At 45.0% G+C, this 18988-nt stretch overlaps 2 protein-coding genes across 2 annotated transcripts in view; one reads left to right on the top strand and one right to left on the bottom strand.

The window, feature by feature from the left end:
- The window catches only part of Rad9b (RAD9 checkpoint clamp component B), a 32647-nt gene extending 23888 nt beyond the window's left edge, over positions 1-8759 (top strand). Inside the window, exon 11 of the mRNA XM_038345945.2 lies at positions 8569-8759. Within this exon, the coding sequence (XP_038201873.2) occupies positions 8569-8679 (111 nt within the window). The 3' untranslated portion in view covers positions 8680-8759. The remainder of the gene's footprint in view (positions 1-8568) is intronic.
- Positions 8760-10276: 1517 nt separating this feature from the next.
- The window catches only part of Pptc7 (protein phosphatase targeting COQ7), a 37989-nt gene continuing 29277 nt past the window's right edge, over positions 10277-18988 (bottom strand). Inside the window, exons 4-6 of the mRNA XM_038345754.1 lie at positions 17015-17138; positions 15067-15196; positions 10277-13781 (exon numbers count right to left, since the gene is read on the bottom strand). Coding sequence (XP_038201682.1) covers positions 13723-13781; positions 15067-15196; positions 17015-17138 — 313 coding nt within the window. The 3' untranslated portion in view covers positions 10277-13722. The remainder of the gene's footprint in view (positions 13782-15066; positions 15197-17014; positions 17139-18988) is intronic.

Below are 18988 nucleotides of genomic sequence, written 5' to 3'. Positions count from 1 at the left end.
GCCTTTACCTGCTGAACCATCTTGCCAGTCCCTTGTTTGATTTCACATCTCCTCTTCTCTCCCTCCCTCCCTCTTTTTGAGTTCTTTATACATTGTAGATACTGATATTGTCAGATGGGTAGCTAGCAAAGATTTTACCCAGTCTGCAGGGTGTTCACTCATTGTTCCTTCTGCTGTGCAGGAGCTTCTTAACTTCATGCAATGCCAGCAGTCAGTTATTAGTATATTTATTTGTTTGTTTGTTTGTTTGTTTATTATGTATACAATATTCTGTCTGTGTGTATGCCCACGCGCCAGAAGATGGCACCAGACCTCATTACAGATGGTTGTGAGCCATCATGTGGTTGCTGGGAATTGAACTCAGGACCTTTGGAAAATCAGGCAATACTCTTAGCCACTGAGCCATCTCTCCAGCCCCAGTTCTTAGTATTCTTACCTGAGCTATTGGCGTCCTTTCCACAAAACCCTTGGCTGTTCTTGTAACTGCTTTGTCTGTGTTATCTTCTAATTTGTCTCCATTTACATTAAGGTCTTTGATCATCTTATTTCCAATGGAAATTTGTGTATACGTGAATGTGTGCCACACACACATGCCACAGCACATGAGTGGTGGTCTGAGAATAACTTTCTGGTCAGTTCTCTCCTACTACTCTGTGGGTCCCTGGGCTCAAATCACAGTCATTAGCTTGACAGCAAATGCCCTTACTAACTGTATAGTGCTGGACTTACCAATTTAAAAAATGGTATTGTGTATGTATAGTATTGTGTCTGTTGTGTTGTGTGCACACCTGTGTATGAAACTACACATGGAGGCACATGGAGGCCCAAAGTCGATGCTGGGTGACTTTTTTAAATTAAAAATATACTCGTGGGGGCTGGAGAGATGGTTAAGTGATTAAATATGCTTGATGATCTTGCAAAGAGTTTCTAAGCACCCAAGTTGGGTAGCTCACAATTGCCTGTAACTCCAGCTCCAGGGAATTCTACACCTTCTAGCGTCCGTAGGCGCTTGTATGCATGAGCACACACACACACACACACACACACACACACACACACACACACAGAGAGAGAGAGAGAGAGAGAGAGAGAGAGAGAGAGAGAGAGAGAGAGAGAGAGAGAGGTTACATTTGTGTGTGTGCAAGCCTAAGCGGCATCTTCACAGTGTGGCCTGTGATCCAGGCTTTGCCCACTGAGCCATTTTGCTGCAATCCTTCTTTATGTTTTGAATCAGGTATCTCAGTGAACCTGTAGTTCATCCCTTCAGCTGGGCTGGCTGACCATGTGGCCTGTGCTCACCCCCAGCCCTGGACAGGTGATATTACCCAGATTTTGACGTTGGTGCTGGGATCCATATTCAGGTTCTCATGCTTGTGCACCCAGCACTTTGTTTTCTTTCTTGAACAAATGAGCAGCTGCACATATTTTCATACACAAATACTGCTTCCAGCTGCTTCCTGCACTTAACACAACTGGAAAACACTGCTTTCTGCACAGCAGCTGGGACATCTTCCCTGTGGGTTAGCTTGACCATTCTACATGGACATGTATAGTCCCCCAGGATTCTGTAATTACAAAAGCTGTCACAAGCACAAGGAGGCAGGAGCAGGAGGATTTTCAGTTTCTTATACAAATAACTGAATAGTTCTGAGTGGTTTGCACTACAGTGTTTCTATAGGGGAATTGTCTATCTGCTGACTCACTCACAATCTGCACAGAATATGGCTTCTTCCATTTAGTGCATCAGTGACACAGTCATCATAGTAAAGAGTATTGGTGAGTGTGCAGAAGCTCTGTTATGTGCAAAGGAATCTGTAAGATCTCTGAGTTCAAGGCCAGTCTGGGCTACAAAGTGAGTTCCGGGCCAACAAGGGTGATTTTCAAGACCTTGTCTTTGAAGCCAGCCTGGTCTATAGAGCAAGTTCCAGGATAGCCAGAGTTGTTACACAGAGGAACTGTCTCAAAACATCAAATAGAAAAGCAAATAAACAAATAAATTAAAAAGCTTTAAGGACAAACTGGGTCACCCATGCATTTCCTGTCACAAATTCGACCTTGCCAGGTGGTAATGAGGTGCTGGTGGCACACACCTTTTATCCCAGCACTTGGGTGGCAGAGGCAGGCAGATCTCTGAGTTCAAGGTCAGCGTGGTCTACCAAGCGAGTCCAGGACAGGTAGGGCTACACAGAGAAACCCTGTCTTGAAATCTGCTCCCCAGCCCCCACATAAAAAATAAAAAAGTGGGACCTAGGTAAATTCTTTCTAAGTATGATAACTGACCCAAGTATGTTTTCCAAGACAGGGTTTCTAGGCTGTCCTCGAACTCAGATATCTGCCCGCCTCTGCCTCCCAAGCGCTGGGATTAAAGAAGTGAAACACCACCACCCAACCATGTGCAGATAGTGTTTGAGGTCTGCTTGCCCTAGCAGTGAAGGGGAGTGAGTGTTTTCTCAACTCTGCAAACATCTCGTGATGCCAAACTTGGGGAAAAATTATTGCCAAATTTATAGTTCAAAAACTTTGGGTTTTTTTGACCGGGCGGTGGTGGCGCACGCCTTTAATCCCAGCACTCGGGAGGCAGAGACAGGCGAATCTCTGAGTTCGAGGCCAGCCTGGTCTACAAGAGCTAGTTCCAAGACAGGCTCTAGAAACTACAGGGAAACCCTGTCTCGAAAAACCAAAAAAAAAAAAAAAAAAAAAAAAAAAAACTGGGTTTTTTTGATATTTATTGAGCTCTACATTTTTCTCTGCTCCCTTCTCTGCCTCTCCCCTCCCCCTCAACCCTCCCTCAAGGTCCCCATGCTCCAATTTACACAGGAGATCTTGTCTTTTCCACTTTCTACTTCCCATGTAGATTAGATCCATGTACATCTCTCTTAGTGTCTTCATTGTTGTCTAAATTCTCTGGGATTGTGGTTTGAAGGCTGGCTTTCTTTGCTTTATGTTTAAAAACCACCTATGAGTGAGTACATGTGATAACTGTCTTTCTGTGTCTGAGTTACCTCACTCAAAATAATGTTTTCTAGCTCCATCCATTTTCCTGCAAAATTCAAGATGTCATTTATTTCTGCTGTGTAGTACTCCATTGTATAAATGTACATTTTCCTTATCCATTCTCCGGTCGAGGGGCATTTAGTTTGTTTCCAGGTTCTGACTATGACAAACAAAGCTGCTATGAACATGGTTGAGCACATGTCCTTGTGGCACGATTGAGCCACCCTTTTGGATATATACCTAAAAGTGGTATTATTGGGTCTTGAGGAAGGTTGTTTCCTGATTTTCTGAGAAATCACCACACTGACATCCAAAGGGGTTGTACCAGCTTGCATTCCCACCAGCAATGCAGAAGTGTTCCCTTTTCCCCACAACTTCTCCAGCATAAGTTGTCATCAGTGTTTTTGATCTTGGCCATTCTTACAGGTGTAAGATGGAATCTCAGAGTTGTTTTGATTTGCATTTCTCTGATGACTAAGGATGTTGAAGATTTCCTTAAGTGTCTTTTAGCCATTTTAGATTCCTCTGTTGAGAGTTTTCTGTTTAGGTCTATACTCCATTTTTTTTATTGGATTATGTGATCTTTTGGTGACCAATTTCTTGAGTTCTTTGTATATTTTGGAGATTAGACCTCTGTCTGATGTGGGGTTAGTGAAGATCTTTTCCCATTCTGTAGGCTGTCATTTTGTCTTGTTGAACATGTCCTTTGCTTTACAGAAGCTTTTCAGTTTCAGGAGGTCCCATTTATTAATTGTTTCTCTCAGTGTCTGTGCTGCTGGGGTTATATTTAGGAAGTAGTTCCCTGTACAAATGCATTCATGTGTACTTCCCACTTTCTCTTCTATAATAGGATCAGTGTGGCTGGCTTTATGTTGAGGTTTTTGATCCATTTGGACTTGAGTTTTGTGCATGGTGATAGATACAGGTCTATTTTCATTCTTCTACATGTTGATATTCAGTTATGCCAGCACCACTTGTTAAATATGCTTTGTTTTTTTTTTCCATTTGATATTTTTTGCTTCTTTATCAAAATTCAGGTGATTGTAGGTGTGTGGATTAATATTTGGGTCTTCGATTTGGTTCCATTGGTCCTCCTGTCTGTTTTTATGCCAATACCATAAAACTGTAACTCTGTAGTAGAGTTTGAAGTCAGGGATTATGATGCCTCCAGAAGTTCTTTTATTGTATAGGATTGTTTTGGCTCTCCTCATTTTTGCTTTTCCATATGAAATTGAATACCGTTCTTTAGAGGTCTTTGAAGAATTTTTCAGGGATTTGATGGGCATTGTTTTACTTTTAAAAGGTTTTATGTATGAGTGTTTGCCTGTGTGTGTGTGTTGCATGTGTGCCTGGCGCCCAGAGAGGTGGAGCTGAGTCTCTTGGGACTGGAGTTACTGATGGTTGTGAGCCATATGTAGGTGCTGGGAACTCAATCTGGATTCTCTACAAGAGTAGCTGGTGTTCTTAACTACAGATTCCTCTCTCTAGCTCCAGTTTATTTATTTGTTTGTTTGTTTATTTATTTATTTATGAAGCAGGGTCTCTCTACATATTTCTGGCTTCTTGGAACTTAATATATAGACAAGGCTATCCTCAAACTCACAAATACACTTGCTCCTTAGTTCAGAGACTAAAAACCTTTTGTTTTTATGTGTATGTGTGTCTGCCACATGTGTGTGGTACCCAAGAATCGGAGTTACAGACAGTTGTGAGCCACCCAGCTTAGGTTATAGGAGCAGAAATCAGGTTGCAAGTGCCCATAACTGCTAAGCCATGTCTCCTCCCTCTCTCTCCACATGGTTTCAATGTGCACTTCTCTGATTGTGAATTAAGCTTAATAGCTTCTGGGTACCAAACTTGGGTCTTTAAAAGAACAGAAGTGCTCTTACCAGCTGCAGTCTACAGCCCTGTCCCCTCTGTGTGCCCACTGGATACACAGGCTTATTAAGTCACTATCTGTAGTGTTTGGTGTACCCACCTACACATCTTATTTTGGTTTTTGTTATTTTTGCCATGCAAAGCATTTTTCCTTTACATAGTTAAAAAAACTTTTTTTTAAATTTCAAATAATTTTGAGTCAGTTGGAAAGCTTCTCCTACACAGGTTAAGAAATCCACTCCTTTCCTCTCATGTTTACTCAATGAGCCATCTGGAGTCTTTCTTCATGCACGCTGTAAATTATCGCTCTGTCTTTCCAGAATGGCTCTGCAGCTACCCCTTTAAACTTTTACAATTATAGCCTGCCTTTGCCCAGGGTTCTGGTGTCTCCTTGCCATGTTAGAAACTTGGCCTATTTGTGTCAGTGTCTGGACTTGCTGTGGCTGACTCTTGTCTCATACTCACTGCCACTTCCTCAGTGGCTTCTAGTTTGGTGGCCTAATGGCTTTTTGCAGGCTTACCTTATTGTACTTTTGAACATTTACTTGTAATTTAAATTTTAGTAACAACTCACACATCTCCATAAAAAACACCTGCTGGTATCTGAGCTATTTTATACTTCTCTTAGGCAAAGCGCTGTTATGCTGTTCACTTATCCACTGTAACCAAGCGATGGTTGTTTTTTCAAAACAGGGTTTCTCTGTAGCTTTGGAGTCTATCCTGGAACTCTGTCTGTAGACCAGGCTGGCCTCAAACTCAGAGATCCATCTGCCTCTGCCTCTCAAGTGCTGGGATTAAAGGTGTGCACCACCACTGCCTGGCCCAAGTGATGTTTTTCTCTTTAAGCTCACTTGTGTCTTTGAGATCATTTTAGAATTCACACTTTAAAGCTATTTTTAATTTTTCTTGAGACAGGGTCTCATGTTGCCCAGATTTGTTTCAAATTTCCTTTGTAGTTGATGGACCTCTTGTCTCTATTTCCCAAGGGCTGGAATGCACTACCACACCCAGTTTGTTTCCGTGGAAGGTGGTGTAGTGAAGACAAGGTCTCACTGTGTAGCTCAGACGAAAACTCCCAACCCTCATGCCTCAGCCTTCTGAGCTAGGACAGTGGGTAGCACGTCCAGCTTCTCACAGGGTTCTGAGTATCTACTGTTAAGTGTTTTCCTGGCTGGAAATGGAGCACATGCTTGGAATTCCACACTTGTGAGGGTGAGGCAGGAAGATCATGAGTTCCAGGGATTCTGTCTCTAAATAGAGGGTAAAAAGGGGGGAGTAGGTAATAGCTTAGTTGATAGAGTGCTTGCTTAGGATGCCCTGGGTTCTGTGTTTGATCCCCAGCACTGTATGGGCCAGGTGTGGTGGTGCACATACTGCTCTGAAGCCAGCTTGGGTTACATGACTGTTGCTGGGATTATTTTTCTTTTTCTTATTTTTGGTTTTTCAAGGCAGGGTTTCTCTGTAGCCTTGGAGCCTGTCCTAGAACTCTGTATACGAGGCTGGGCCTCAAACTCACAGAGACCCACCTGCCTCTGTCTCCCGAGTGCTGGGATTAAAAGCGTGTGCCACCACTGCCCAGCAATGTTTTTTCTATTAATGTGCACTGACTGCAAACATTTGTGTGCACAGCTGTTTGTATGTTGACTTTGTCTACTTTGCTGAGTTGTCTTTTTTAAAAAATATTTTTAAAGACTTATTTATTATGCATACAATGTTCTGCTAACATGTACAAGCCAGAAGAGGGCACCAGATCTTATTACAGATCATGGTGGTTGTGAGCCACCATGTGATTGCTGGGAATTGAACTCAAGACCTCTGGAAGAGCAGCCAGTGCTCTTAACCTCTGAGCCATCTCTCCAGCCCCTGAGTTGTCTTCTTGCTCTTGTTATGTTCCCCCAGCATAATCACATCAGACAGAAATGGCCTGATTGCCCTGTGCTCCTGAGTTGTAGCCAGAGGCAGGCATCCTGTTTCCTCCCTATCCCAGATGTGGTCAAGTACTGCTTTCTTTATGTGTGTGTAGTGTCCATGGAGGACACAAGATGTTGGCTACCCAGTAGCTAGAGTTACAGGGAGTTTGTGAGACTGTCCAGCATGGGTTCTGGGAACTGAACTCAGGTCCTAAGAAGCAAACCTTTCTAACTGCTTAGCCATCTCTCTAGTCCCTATACTGTTTCTGCTCATGCCTCTGAGCCTCACACCCATACTTGTGACCCAGATCCAGGAGTCTCACCCAGGTCTCCGGCACATGAGCAGACTGTTCTACCAGAGCCCAGTCGGCCTTCTCTCCTCTGTGTGTGCATGGTTCTTGCCTGATGTAGGGAGGATGGTTAGCTAGCTATAGTTTCTGGTTTTTTGTGGTTTTTTTAGACAGGGTCTCTGTAGCTCTTTACTGTCCCAGAAATTACTCTGTAGACCAGGTTGGCATTGAACTCGAGGTCCACCTGCCTCTGCCTCCTGAGTGCTGGGATTAAAAGTGTTCAGCACTACTCCCTGGAAACCAGCCAAAGATTTTAAGTCCAGGTAGACATCAAGAACAAGGACAGGTGGCAGACAGCACTCAGCTCAAGCCTGAAGCAATGTCAGGCAATGCTCAAACACCAAGATAAGCCTGAATTTTGCAGCCTCGGAGGGTACAGTGAACATTACCGAGAGCTACTGCATGGGCCAAACACACAACAGAGAGGCTTCTTGGGTCACCTCTAGTCTTAGAACCTTGACCTTAGTCAATCAATAGAGATTGCTTCCAGTTGAGTTCAAAGCAATTGCTGCTTTTTAACAGGTGACCAGATTTCACTGCAGGAACACAGATGCACTCTAGTTCCAAAGGCCATGGTGTGAAATGGTTCTCACAGGGCTAAGCATCAGGGTGTCACTTAGCCTTCTCCTTTCAGGAGCTTTCTGCCATGGCCAGAGTCTGGCACCTTCGTCCATTCTTAGGCTCGTCATCTCCTTCCATCGCCCAAGCCAGGCAGTCAAGATTTTAGCTCACCTGGCTGCTAATACCAGCTGTGCAGCCTGATTTCATCGCTACCTACCTGTGTGCTGGGGTTCTAGGGTTTAGTCCATGGTAGGGCTACTGTTCTGCTCACCACAGCTAAGCTGGGGCTAACTAGAATGAGGGGTCAGAAGCTGCTGTCACCCCTGCAGAAGGCACCTCCTCTCCAGCCTGTCTTATGTTTTCTGCTACGGTGGCTGCTTCAAGCATGGGGCTCATTTCTGGGAGGTACTGAGGTCCAAAGCTTAAGATAGGGTGGGAATGAGCATGAGGAGAGTCCTTAAGTACAAACAGGTCTGTGACAGAGAAGAGGATAAGCCATCTAAGCATCAGCAACACTAAGGCTCTTTCAACAGAGCAGCAGGGCCTGGGTGGGGGCAGGGTAGGTATGGAGTCAGGAGGGGAGAGCTAGTCTCCTCCTTTGCCTGCAGAGACTCCTTGCCTTTCCCAGTCCTAGTGGACAGTTTTGTAGCTCCAGGGAAGATCACAGTGGACCACCATCCCTAAAGGTCCTGTCCTGGGATAATGATGTCAGAAGAGGCTCTCAGTCTAGATGAGTTCAGTTGATAATGCGTCCATGATCCATCACCATCAAAGACAGTGGCAACACCTGACCTCATTCTCAAAGGCTGGCCTGGAGCCGTCAGTGAGCAGGCTTTGTCTTCAGATAAACTGTAAGCTTTTGTTTTTCCTTCCAGTTTTCCTGCATGTTCTTTGGAGCAGTTTCTTCTGAGCAGCAAGAACACGCCGGCCACCCCTTGGACAGCTTAGCAATAGCAAGTGACAGTGGAGAGGATGTGAGTGGATGAATCCACAGCTCAGCGATAGCTGCACTGGGTGCTGGGCCCTGGCTCCTTGAAGGCCAAGGGAGAATGGAGCAGACATTGGCCCTGGCTTTTTTAGAGATGGTGTCTTTGCTCTTCCCAATATCAGGGTGCACTACAAATCTATTGTGCCACTTGGGTACAGAGCCAGCGGCACAGGAATGAACCTATCAGGGTTCTGAGACACCACTGCAGCCCTGACATGTCCTCTGCCGGTTCCTAAAAGGGCTTTCCTCAACATTGGGGTGGGTGTGGGGCTCTCGGGAGCCCCTAGGACTCTTCTGTCCATGTCTGCAGACAACAGTCATGCAGTCCCTTCTTATGCAATGACCTGGCAGTTTCTGTTCATTGTTCTTTTTTTTCCAGACTAAAAAAAGTTGTGAATAAAGATATATACAGTTAGCCTTTCACTTTGCGGTCATTTTATATATTACACAATTTCATTTCCCAACCTCCATTTGCTCTGGTTCCTGCACAGTATGCAGCGGGATACAGAAAGCATGTAGCGAAGCCAAGTATGTCTGAGTCATCACCACATGCAGCAGCCCGAGCTCAGGCTGCAGTGGAGTGAGGGAGCTGGAAAACAAATGCCTGTCCATTGCTCCTCTCAGGTAATCAGGCTGTGTACCTGCACAGTGTTATGCAACATCTTACAGTGTGTGACTCTCTTTCCCCAGACCTGTTAGGTGAATTATAAGCCCACAAAGGAGTCTTTGGTAACACTGCTAAATCTTGGGAAAGCCATCAAGCCATAAGGAAACATCAACCAGCAGGCCACTATACTTTAGACTCTGGGAAACTGGAAGTGCCGCCTAAGTGGATTAGCGTGCTTTAAAAATGTGAGCAGATTCTAACTGAAACCAGAGTGATTTGGCTCTTGTAGCTTAGCAATGAGTCACAGCTGCCCACAGTAACCTAATAAAAACCCAACTTTATCCCAAAGTGTTCCTCTGTGAATGAAAATGGGCTTTCACTGAGCTTTTTGTGGAAACTGGCAATGCCCACCTATCACAGTTCTGTCCTCTGTTGTAGGCTGAGGGTTTATGAATCTCATGTTTACCCTGATGACATTCCTACCTGACGCAGGTGGCTGCAGAGCAGCTCTGTAGTCTCCCTGCTGGACGAGGCCTGGGTTCATCCAAAGCACCTTGGTCAGCACAGCCTGAGTGCAGCACTGGTCTGTACAAGACAGTGACACTGTCACGTGTCACACTCGAAGCACTTAGGGCTTTGAGATTCTAGCAGGGCACCAGCAAGGCGCGTGTGTGTGTCTGTGTTGTGTGGTTCTGGGATAGAATCCATGGCCTTGCACACAGTAGGTCAGTGCTCTGCCACCAAGCCCCAGCCCTCACAGCAGCATGCTTTGATAGCTTCACTCAGTACTGTTTGGAAGGCACAACGCCCCAGCTGAAAAAAAGCTTCTAATTTACACTCAATTGGTAAAGCACAAAAGACACAGCTCTGACGTGCTGGCTCACTGTTAGGTAGACCAAGAGGCTGGGGGTTGAGAGCGTGACAGAGATGACGACAATGCCACGGGCTGGCGTCTTATTTCCTGACCATTCAAATCAAAGAGTGGCAATTAGTATAAATACTATATTTATTAAATATCTTTACAGTTTATTTAAATGTATTTACAGAACTATTCCTGCATAAGTTATATTTCAGACATCAATTCAGGTCATTGCCTCTTGTAGGACAAACAATGATAGTCTCAACAGAAAACACAGCTCATTAGAATACATGGATTCAGATTTGCTTCATCACTTAGTTGCTTTTGCCACAAACTACCTGCTAACAGTTACATTTTCACATGGACACCGCTTTAGTTGAGAAATTCAATTTTGTGATAAATTTACTTTTTGAAAGACATAGAATCCAAATGTCTTCTGGTTCATATTTTGCTTTATAAGCAGTTTTTTTTTCTTAGTATCGCAAAACTTTTTAAACACAAAACTGTGACAGTCTCCAGAGAAACTGTTCTAACTCTGCCGAAGAGAGTTGGTGGACAGTGACAAGGAGCCATGAACCTACCCGAAAGTATAAACATGTACAGACAGCCCTGCCCAATCCTGCTGGCCCCACAACACTCGCCAGGAGGGCAGCCCTGTGAGGTCTCGCTGCCTCCTCTATCCAGAACAAGGACAGCAGCAGAAAAGGGCACTCTCCTGCCTCAGAAAGCTCATATTCAGTCTCTACTCCAGACACAGCCCAACCCAGACACACACACCTGGAATGGATTCTCTGTGAGTTAGTAACCTACCAACCAAGTCAAGCTTATACAGTAACTCAGGACAAATAACTTGTTCTCGCCCTCATTTCTTTCAATTTTTAAGAGCCTAGGGACTCTAGCTATTTCACCTCCATTTGGTAATCTTATTTATTTCTTGTGCGCAGGCAGCTTAAGTTCATAGGAAGAAATAAGGTTCTGATATGTTTAGAGTGCACATTTTTAAAACAGAACAAAATAAAAATTTCAAGCATGTGATAAAAATAGTGATTTTTTTATAATACAGTATTGCTTTATAAATATAGATGGAAAAGCTATAAACTTTACTGGTCTTTGGTGCATCCAGAGAGGGATAAATAATTTGCCATTTGTAAATTAAAACCCAAATTTCTCTTTTGTTATAAAAGTTCACTCCGTGAGACAAATATGAGTGCTTACATTGCTTGATTTAAAATACAATGCACGCACACACCAGGTTCCACAGAGGACCTGGTGAGGGGTGTGTGGCAGAACCCCTGGCCATGGGGAGTGTGAGGCAGCACTCCTCCACCTGGCGTCTGACAACCATAAAATTAAGTGTGTAAGAAAAGGAACAGGGGCGGAGCAGATGGAATATGTAATGACACTAGTCCATGCGCCAGGCCCAAAGTAATTTTCAGTCTGAATCTCAATGCTGCCCCCATGGTTTCCAGTGCACTACAACAGCTGCACTGTCCACTTCTAACAACCACTGCTCAGAAAAGTGAGTTGACTAGGTAAGTTGTAGAAAATACACCAATCTACCTTTAGAAAGACTGCTTGATGAGCTAAGAGCAGAAAAAAGCCAGTGACTTGACCAGCTCTGCTCCTAGCAGGAATTAAATGTTGGCATTGGAAAATTAATGCAAAAATATATCCAGATTGTAAGGCTACAATACATCTGACCAGAAACTAATTATAAACCACAGAAAAGAGTTGAAGTAGTCAGTCCTAGGGCCACACACCCCGTCTGGATACAACCTTACTGTTCTAAACACAGACACTCAGACCCTGCCAAGAGTTTGTGCAAAATAAATACCCACCAGTGCCCCTTATGCTCCGTCATCAACAGAGCATGACATATCTTTATCCCAGTCTCCCTCCATACCCGGCCCCTGTGTCTCCTCACCAAAGAACTCAGTGTTGTCAGGTTAGGGTAGTTAAGGCATTCTGACATGTAATTAAAGGTGATTCAAAATAGGAATCTAACATTATGCCAATTTAGGAATAGTAGATAAATTACTGAACAGCTTACAAATGAGTAACTCATTCTTATAAACGAAATGCCTGTTACAAGCATGATGCACTGAGATACAGCAATGACATGTACATGGTACATGGTAAACAATTTAAATAAAACAAGAGACAGCTACTCAAATATACAAACTCACAGACAAAATCTTTTAAAAACAAGTTGAGGTAACCTCAAACACAAGTTCAATGCAGTAACCAGGGAGCCAGTGTCTCCTGCAGAGGAAGGGCTGTGCGGCTGCTCACGTGCTCTTCACACCAACGTCACCTGACTTACACAGAAAACACGGCTTTAATTTAAGGGCTTCTAAGTATATATGGTTTTCTACCACCAAGTTAAAGAAGGAAAAGAACGGACCCAAAAAATATATATCTTTACAGCAGTCAATTGTACATAAACCTTAAAAGTAAGTTTGCGCTCGCAGGTAATAGGGAAGTCTGAGAAGGAACGTCACCTACTGCAAATGGCTATTGGAACTGTAAACATTAAGCTGGACTCAGAACCCCACACTCAGCTGGGGTCACTGCGAACATCAGGTCATCACTAGCTTTCCTGTGGACTCTGTGTGCTGCAGCCACCATGCTGTCACCTTGAGGACACAGCACAGTTGGGGCATGCTCTAAGGGTGTGAGGCTCCTGAGGGACGGAAGGAGCGAGGCTGTCCACAGCCAACCCCATTCCAAGCTGCAGCTGCATACTTTTGCCTGGCCAGGAAGGCCCGTGGCATTCTCACAGGCAGCACAGAAGACTTCAGCTGCAGCGTTTGATTCTCAGGCTTTGATGAGTTTTGCAATTTTGCGTTCCATTTCTGGGAATAGATTTTGGTAGCGTCTCCTTCCTCTGTCCCTCCTGTGGGTCAGGCCTCGAGCCTGTGCCCTGGAAAATCAGTAACTGCCATAGCTTCAATCACAGGAGCACAATTAAGCATCTTTTTAAAAAGCACAAAATATCTGCATCCAAAGAATGAAAATTTTCTTCCAATTTGTCACCAAAACTGTAAGCTGCTAGGGTTGAGATGTCAGAACCCAGCACAAGTTTGGAGCAGGATGTGAACTCCTGAGAAACAGGAGTTTATACAGAAAACACAAAGCCATGGCAGGTCTAGCAGACTGCATCTGTGGGCACGGGCTCCTCCTGGGAGGGTTGTGTGTTTTCCAGTATGACGTCACTATTTACTGTCTGTTGGATGTTAGCATCCCTTTAACACACTGAAATTCTGAATTCACTTTACCAACATTACTTATTTTCAAAACTTCAACTGCTTTTGAAAGGTAAAAGGCTTTGAACACCTCCAGGAGAAGGGAGCAGTCACCTAGCTTCTCTTGGTGGTCACCAGCAGGTCCTGGGCTAGTGGATGACAATAGTGGTTCTCAACAAGGATCTCAATGGGTCTCAAACAAGGGCCAGGCATCCGGCATTGGCCACTGAGATCAGTGGCAAAGAAATGTGGTCCTGCCAGCAGGATCAGCACACGTGGCAGGGAAAAATGGGGTGACAAGGGAAAGGCAGGAGTTGCCAGCATGGCCAATCAGTCCGTGTACTCAGCCACTATTGAGAGGAGGACAGTGATATCATCTGGTTTTCCACCTAAAACACAAATGGAACTTATCAGTATATGTGTAGGAAGAGTCAACCAAAGTTGTGGCCCAGGTAGTGCTGTAGAGACAAGTGCTCATCTTTCAGTGGATCTGGTTTGTCAGTGCACAAGGGTGGAGAAACAGTTAAAAGCTTTAAGCTCTGGGTTTGGGAGATTGGGAGTTCAAGGTTGTTTTTACCTACAGAGAGTTTAAGCCCAGACTATGTTACAGGAAACCATCCCCCAACACTAAAATAAAAAACAAATAAGGTAGTTAAACACCACCAAGAAGCCAGGGCATGGTTCTGCATACCTATAATTTCAGAACTTGGTAGGTTGAGGCAGGTGGATCATCACTTATTTGAGGTCAGTTTGAGCTATCTAAGATCTTGTTTCAAAGAAACTAAATAAAAAAAGTGGCTTGGGGCTGGAGAGATGGCTCAGAGGTTAAGAGCACTGCCTGCTCTTCCAAAGGTCCTGAGTTCAATTCCCAGCAACCACATGGTGGCTCACAACCATCTGTAATGGGGTCTGGTGCCCTCTTCTGGCCTGCAGGTATGCACACAGAATATTGTATACATAATAAATAAATATTTAAAAAAAAAAAATAATAATAAAAAAAGTGGCTTAATTGAAGTTTAAAACCACTGCCCCAAACCCACCTGCTGCTTCCCCACGATGGCTGTGCAGATGGCCACGCATAGCATCGACTACAGTGATAGTCTGTAGGGCAGCTCCAGCCAGCACTCACAGGAGCACTGTCATATCTGGACAAACATGCCCACTGTGTGGAAACTAGGAATAGCCTATGTTCTAACGTGCCAAGCAGCTATGGCATGCGCTTTTCTCTTCTAACATTTCCTGAGCTCAGATGTGCTCTGCATGTCATAATAATATTACACTAGCAACAGCTGGGCAGCCCCACACTTCTGAAGCCAACATCCTCAGAATCAGCTGGGGCTGGCCTAATTCCCCGGTCACATCATGAAGTGGATTGGAAAACATTAGAGTCGAGGGCAATGTCATATAATTTCCCTTTGCAGGTTGCTGTGGTAGTTTGGATCAGTCACTCGAGGGGCAGAACATTAAGCTGCTGGGAATATGGCCCAGGGTGATCAGATCAGTGGTGGAGTAAAGGCTTCAGGTTCTACCTGTCTCTCATTCAGTCAAGGTCAGTTCTGAAGGGCACCTCAGAGAAGCAAGCTACATCTTGGCTGCTATCCTCCTGACCTTGCTGTGAGAGGAAGGACACTTAAACTCTCACCCAGAGCTCAGAACCTTCCAGAGAATGCTTACCTCTCACATTCAATCCATTGTCACATGCAAACTGTGCAAAAGGTGACATATAATTTGGGTCATAGGCCAGCTCATGTGCCTGCTCAGCAATGCTTCTTGCAGTCCGCTGTATACTCTCGTAATTTGAATTCTAAAACAAAAGGACAGAGTTATTTTTACCACAATGCCTCATGTGAGTTCTGCAGGAGAACACTTCATGCAGACAGCACTGTAAGGCGGAACATCTACCTGAACATTTCCCTCTTTGTGCTTAAGTTTTATTCTAGTTAGAGAAGACATGGAGAGAACCAGGAACAAGTCCATTATAGCCCTGATCCATGAGCAACAATGGTTCCAGAGCTTCAATTTAGATTTTTCATTTCTGGTTTTCCACTCAAGAATTTTTAGGTATTCTTGCTAAAAGAGGATGATCTAAAAAGGTGGGTTCTGGCCACATTTTCAAGATGCTGCAGAAGTCCCCATGTTTGGCAACACAGCCTAGCCAGCTATATTTGCTTTCCAAGTAAGGGCAGCTTGGTGTGGGCTGTGCTGGGAAAGCCTTTCAGGCTGTGCATCACCATGAAGAGGCTTGCTTTGCTGTGTGTTCTTTGGCCATGCCCTATTCTAGCTGCTTCCATTCACCTACAAAACAGACACAGGAGGGTAAGGACCCCGCTCAGACCTGACTTCAAAGGTTCTCAATCTTTCCGTCTAAACATCAACCACCAGAGGGCCAGGGCAGCTGGAGACATGGCTCCAGAGGTTAAGAATACTGGCTGCTCTTGCAGGGGACCAAGGTTTAGTTTCTAGCACCCATATGACCAATCAGTTCTAGGGAGCCCAGCACTCTCTTCTTGCCTCCCCAGGGACCAGGTAAACAGTCATACACATAAGATAAAAACAGTAATTGTATAGAGGAACTAAAATGAAAGCCAAACAGGTCCATGCTTCTATACCACCTTACAGAGGCTCCTGATCGTATATTCCTCTTTCCCAGAGGCTCACCTCTAGACTGTAAACCTGGGGCGGAGATGGAGATGGGGGTGAGGACAGGGCCTGCATACTTTCTACTTACCAGGTCAGGCACGGCATTAGGACTCTTCTTGTGGTTTGGTGACTCTTCCCTTCTTCCCTGTCACCCTGAAGGATAAGATCTTTCCTACTTCCCATTTTACAGGCAAGGGAACTACTTACTGCTTGGGCAGTAGAAGAGACACCCCAAGCCAGAACGGTGAGGGACTGCCTTAGAAGGGCTAGGTTCTGCCAGTCAGTACTTGCACTAGCCCAAGAGTCTCTGGGAGCCTAGCCTCTGGCATCCCCACTTTCTGTGGAAGATGCCAAACTTCCCTCAGCTGCAGCTCGGGTCATACCCAGGCACCTGCCTCCTGGACTGCCTTCTGGTTAACTGCTTCCTAACCTTGCAGCCTCAGCAGTTTCTGGTAATATGGTAAGAATAAAAGGAGAGCCGGGTGGTGGTGGCACACGCCTTTAATTCCAGCACTCGGGAGGCAGAGGCAGGCGGATCTCTGAGTTCGAGGCCAGCCTGGTCTACAAGAGCTAGTTCCAGGACAGGCTCTAGAAACTACAGGGAAACCCTGTCTCGAAAAACAAACAAACAAAAAAACCCAAAAAAACAAAAACAAACAAAACAAAAACAAACAAACAAAAGAATAAAAGGAGAGAAGGACAAGCAAGTGCTAAAACACCAAGGAAAATGCTAGTGAGGATACCTTCTCATTCTGCCTGAGCCCCCTATGCAGGAGGGGTTTAGGGGTTTTCCCCCAGTTCTCTTCCGAATGTTCCCATTTATAAACTGCCTGGAATATCACATCCATTATTTCCCTGAAGGACTATTCAAAAAATCCTTCTTTCCAAACCAAGAGACAATTCAAGGAACTCAATAAAACTTGGCAGTGCAGAGACCACAGCTCCCAGGGTCTACACACTCACCAGGCTCCAAGTTCATTACCTTCAGTTTCTTCAGCTCCTGAAGGATCATATAATCAGGCATGTTGTCAAAGAGCCCATCTGTTGCTGTAAGGATGATGTCTCCTAACTGGACGTCAAAAGACGTGCTATCAGCAGCGTCTGGGCTGTGGCAAGGACAGAAGAGGTGAAGGTAGCCCTGTAGATATGGGTCAATGGTCCTACTACCAGAATTTTACAGTGTAATGAAGCTTTTAAAATGGCATCCACTAAAGCAAAGTTGGGCCAGTGATATGGCTCAGCAGGCAAGGGTGACCACCATCAAGCCTACTGATGAGTTCTCCATCCAAAGGACCTACATGTCAAAGCAACAGAACCGACTCCTGCAGGTGTCCTGTGACCTCCACACTCATGCCATGGCATGACCCCACCCCACAACACAGTCATAGTAAGAAAGATGAGCTGAAAGTCCATTTCAATGTCTCGAGACTTATCAGCAGAAGCCGTCAGTAAAGCTGAGTCTGGGCAGTCAGACCAGTTGTGTCACAGGCTCAAGGGGATCACGCTCTGACTTCTTTCCAGCCTGCAGCCTCAGAGCAAGGCTTTCCTTCTCACCATTGCACCCTTCTATCTTTTAGGAGGCTGGGTCCCCACGGAGAACAGGAGCCCCCTGGAGGAATGATTACTCAGGGACACCTAGAGAGGCTTTGGCACAGTTAAGGACTGTTTGAGTATGCCTGGCATGTAGGGCTTCAGTAAACATGTTAAATGACTCACTGCAAAAACAAAATAACCCTCTCAATTGAGAGGAAACCTTTAATATTAATATGTTGTTAAACAGCAAAGGCAGGAATATGTGGTAGATACAGCTCCTTTTGTGAGAAGGGAAAAGACATGCGTGGAACCATCTAGGCTCAGAGCACCAATATAAGGAGAACCTAACCCCAAAGCCTGCCAAAGGATGTGAAGCCGCAGCAGGGGCAGAGGGAGACGGGTTTTTTTTTATAAAATAATTTATCTTATTTCATATACATTGGTGTTTTGCCTGCAGTTATGTCTGTATGGGGGAACCAGATCCCCTGGAACTGGAGTTTCAGACAGTTGTAAACTGTCATGTGGTTGCTGGGAATTGAACCCGGGTCCTCTGAAGAGCAGTCAGCGCTCTTAACCACTGACCCATCTCGCCAGTCCCCGACTGCTTGTTTTTTGTTTTTTGTTTTTGTTTTGTTTTGTTTTTTTTAAGTAACTTTTTTTGTTTGTTTTGTTTTGGAGAGAAGGTCTCAACATGCAGCCCAGGTTGGCCTTCAACTCATAATTCTCCTGCCTCACCCTCCTGGGTGCTGGGATGTGCCACTGGGTACAACTTTTAAAGGAAGAGATAGGAGATTTTTTTCTAACAAAGCCTGAAGGAAACAGATCTAACAACAGAGGAGATGCAGGCAGGAGTTCACAACCCCATGAGGCTGGCTCTCAGTCATTCCTGAGGCCACCTTCTTCACTGTTTCCCAGGGTGAAAGGGCAAGCAGAGGCATCTAATCGTCTCCTTAACCTTGCGGTAAAAAGAGAAAGAAGACCTTAGACACTAACCGACAAGGCCAAAGCCAAAGCACTGAGGCTTAACAGGTACCCCATATTTGGCTAAGTGGTAAGAGAGAAACACAAAGTCAGTCCTGTCATTCCTAAGGATCTGCACTGTGCCCTGAGCAAACTCCTGGCTCAACTTCGCATGGCCGAGGGAAGGAGGCAGCACACATTTATAGATAAGAGTGGCAACTGAGGAAATATAGCAGAAGAGAAAGCCACCATCATGTTGGTGGAAACTGGGTTAGTTCCTTCTGTAAAAATCAAGACAAACACGCAAGACTCTGGCCTGCTGTCTTTGCAAGCATGTCAGGTTATAAAAGTGCAGATTAATGACCAGGTTGGCACGGGGGCTCTGTTTTATGCTGAGGTTTTTCTTTCCCCACGATGGCCTTTGCCATTCTGCCTATGAGAGCCTCACTCTCATTGGACAGCC

Source organism: Arvicola amphibius, chromosome 10, assembly GCF_903992535.2.
Source record: "Arvicola amphibius chromosome 10, mArvAmp1.2, whole genome shotgun sequence".
NCBI lineage: Eukaryota > Metazoa > Chordata > Mammalia > Rodentia > Cricetidae > Arvicola > Arvicola amphibius.
Note: the sequence above shows the minus strand (reverse complement) of the source record. Positions and strands in the feature narration are given on the sequence as shown.